This window comes from Lolium rigidum, chromosome 4, assembly GCF_022539505.1.
Source record: "Lolium rigidum isolate FL_2022 chromosome 4, APGP_CSIRO_Lrig_0.1, whole genome shotgun sequence".
Lineage (NCBI taxonomy): Eukaryota > Viridiplantae > Streptophyta > Magnoliopsida > Poales > Poaceae > Lolium > Lolium rigidum.
The window spans coordinates 26,036,975-26,040,205 of NC_061511.1; the positions used below are offsets into that span (position 1 = coordinate 26,036,975).

Below are 3,231 nucleotides of genomic sequence, written 5' to 3' on the forward strand. Positions count from 1 at the left end.
CCCGCTGCGCCTCACCACCGGGGCGCGTCGCTGTTATCCATCAACTCCAACCCGAGGAAGATCACCTGCAACAAAGGATCCAACTATTTCCGCAGGCCTGAACCCAACTTGAATGTGATCGACAGCGCCATGGTCGAAGGGCCTGACGTTATCACCGCGACGATTCTCAAGGCAATGTTGATGTTCCTCTCCATGTTGTAGTTTGGACGAATGAGTAATCCAATAAAAGGTTTGGACCAAGAGAACCAGAGTAGTCAAACATGACATTATTATTCCCTTCCAAATTCTGAAAGAAACTTTGACATCACAACAGCCAAACATGACATTTTCTTCCAAATTTTGAAAGAAACTTCGACATCTAGAACTCGTTATATCTGTCCCTTAGGCTAAGAGGTAGGGGCTTCAAGAATCAAGAGCAGGTAGGCAGTCCCTTATCACCTCTGCAGCTTGCTCCAGCTCCTTTTCCGAGATGATAAGCGGCGGCACAAGCCTAACGACATTGCCTTTCCCAGCCGTCAGCAAAAAGACACCAGCGGCCAAGCACGCATCGACTAAAGGACCAGCCGGTACGTCCAGCTCAATTCCAACAATGAGACCAATCCCTCGGATCTCTTTGACATGAGGATTTCCGCTCAGCTTCGTCTTCAGCAGCTGCCGGAAGTTCTCTCCTTTCTTGGCCACCTCTGCCAGGAAACCAGGTTTCTGGATCTTGTCCAATACGGCTAATGCAGCGCTGCACACAAAAGGGTTTCCCCCGAATGTGGTGCCATGGTCTCCATAGTTTATGGCTGCAGCAATCTTTTCGTTGACCAATACTACGCCAATAGGAAGGCCGTTGGCCAATGGCTTCGCCAAGGTCATCATGTCAGGTTTTACTCCATAAATCTCATAGGCCCATAGGTACCCTGTACGCCCAAGACCACATTGCACCTGCATTTTTCACACAGTAGATTAGATGATCTCCAGTTTTAAAATTGAACAGAGGCTGAACTACACGGTGCAATTTCTAATTCCTTGCTGTTGAATTGTCAATTTGCATTTTGGCTATTCAAATAAGTATGAAAATGCAGACCCTCAGTGTCTACTACTAATTTATGGGGAAGGTAATGTGAGATATTTGTCCCAGGATGTGGATGCAAGGTGAGTACTTATTCAATCCCAGAATAGAGACTTCATGTGTTTAGATTGTGCAGTTGCCAGTAGCCACAAATTACTTCTATGCAATCCACAACACAAAGAACATGTGTAAAAAAAGGTAAGACGTGTCATACCTCGTCAAAGACAAGTAGAGCCCCAGCCTCATCACAAGCATCCCGCAGCCCCTGCAAGAACTCCTTGGTGGCACTGTGAATCCCACCTTCACCTTGCACGGGCTCGACAAACACGGCAGCAATCTTCCCCGACCGTATCACCTTCTTGGCCTCCTCCAAGTTGCCATACTCCACGAATGTCGAGCCGGGCATGACCGGTTCAAATGGCTCGCGGTACTGCACCTTGCTGGTCAGCGCGAGCGCGCCCATGGTCCGGCCGTGGAAGCAGTTGGAGAAAGACACGAATCCCGTGGGCGCGTCTCCATCTGGGTGCGCGACCCGCTGGTACTTCCTGGAGAACTTGATGGCCGCCTCGTTGGCCTCGGTGCCGGAGTTGGCGAAGAAGACACGGTCCGCGAAGGAGGCCTCCACGAGCCGCTTGGCGAGCTGCACCTGCGGGCCGGATAAAAAGAATGCCAGTCGAGATCGTAGTGCGAAGATGAGCTGGGCAAGCAAAGCGTCGAACAGCTTCCGGACATTGCGGCACGAGGGTGGTGTTAGGTGAGTTTGAGGAGGCGGCATACCTGGGGAACGGTGTAGCCGACGTTGCTGGCGTGGCCGAGGCGCTTGGACTGGTCCGTGGTAGCTTCGACCAGGTCGGGGTCGCAGTGGCCGAGGGCGTTGACGGCGATGCCGGCGGCCATGTCGAGGTACTCGCGCCCGTCGATGTCGTAGAGCTTGCAGCCGCGCCCGGACACGAAGACGACCTGCGCGCGCTTATAGGTGCCGACGATGTACTTGGCCTCGTCCTCCACGACGGCCCGGCTCGCCGCGGACAGCTCCCGCCGCCCGGCCGGCGCGGCCGTCGGCGGCGGCGCCGGGGTCGCGAGGCAGGCGGAGACGCGCGCCCGCCGGGACGGAAGAAGCCTCGCGCCGGCTGGGGCGGCCGCCGCCGGGTTGACGACGGGCGCGACGGCGAGGAAGGATTGGAGCGAGTTCATGGTGGATTCGAGGTGGGTGGGAAACTGGGGGGAGAATTGTGGGATTGGGATTGGGGAATTAACGGTTTAAAATATGTGGGCATGCTTTTTCGATTTCGTGGCGGCTACTAGTCACCGTCAACGATCGCGTGCTCCCTTCTTACACCGTGGACTGTCGTCTCCGACTTCCTTCCTACACCTTTGCTTGCTTTCTCAAGATATACTCCCTACGGTCTCTTTTAATTGACTCGGATTTAGTATAACTTTGTACTAAATTTGAGTCAATTAAAAAAGATCGGAGAGAGTATATTGTGTGCTTTCTTTCCATCACAAAATTGTCACTTTGTGTGCACATAAAACGGGTTGAAAGTCTATTTAGAGGAGTTGGTGTGTACAATGTGGAGCGAAAAAAGAGAATGTAATTACTTGACCCGCTAGTACAAAATCATGGGTTTAAATTGTTGAGAGGGTAAATTTACAGTATCATTTGCGACTCTAAATGTTTTACAAAATTGTCCCTCCATGTGCACATAAAATGGGTCGAAAGTCTATTTCAAGGAGTTGGCGTGTACAATGTTGGGTCAAAAGTAATTACAACGACTCTCCTTTTGCTTCTCTTTCTTATTTTGGCTTCTTTTTCTCTCTTGGGTTTCATATCTAGTCTACACCAACTTGCTTGATGTTATTATTATTGTTGGTGTGTACAATGTGGAGTGAAAAAGAGAACGTAATTACTTGACCTGGATAGAGATTTGGTGCACATGAGCACCAGTGATCTCGTTTTAAAAAAAATCAGAAATCATATTTTTGAGTTTTAAGAAGTTCTGAATAAAAATCAGTATATAGTTAATGATGCATCCCACAAACGTGTAAAATATCAATTTCAAATAGTTTATATTCTGAGCTACAGAAAAATGACAAAAGTGTAGATCTTTGTACTCATTTTCAAATCTCCAAAACATATCAGATTTTGTCATTTTTGTCTAGCACAAAATAAAAGG

At 49.4% G+C, this 3,231-nt stretch overlaps 1 protein-coding gene across 1 annotated transcript; it reads right to left on the reverse strand.

Annotated features, from left to right (window-relative positions):
* Positions 1 to 251: 251 nt before the first annotated feature.
* Positions 252 to 2,383, reverse strand: LOC124649248 (acetylornithine aminotransferase, chloroplastic/mitochondrial-like). The gene is made up of 3 exons (XM_047188899.1): positions 1,835 to 2,383; positions 1,272 to 1,703; positions 252 to 930 (listed from the first exon to the last, which is right to left on the reverse strand). The coding sequence occupies exons 1-3, from the start codon at positions 2,249 to 2,251 to the stop codon at positions 403 to 405; spliced, it is 1,377 nt and encodes a 458-aa protein (XP_047044855.1). The 5' UTR covers positions 2,252 to 2,383; the 3' UTR covers positions 252 to 402.
* Positions 2,384 to 3,231: the final 848 nt, after the last annotated feature.

What these genes read in the sequence shown, in the direction of transcription:
- LOC124649248 (XM_047188899.1), bottom strand. Translation starts at nt 2,251, where the DNA reads ATGAACTCGCTCCAATCCTTCCTCGCCGTCGCGCCCGTCGTCAACCCG. An exon ending in TCGGCTACACCGTTCCCCAG is followed by an intron (nt 1,704 to 1,834) that starts GTATGCCGCCTC and finishes TCCGGCCCGCAG; the next exon opens with GTGCAGCTCGCCAAGCGGCT. An exon ending in CTCTACTTGTCTTTGACGAG is followed by an intron (nt 931 to 1,271) that starts GTATGACACGTC and finishes TGAAAAATGCAG; the next exon opens with GTGCAATGTGGTCTTGGGCG.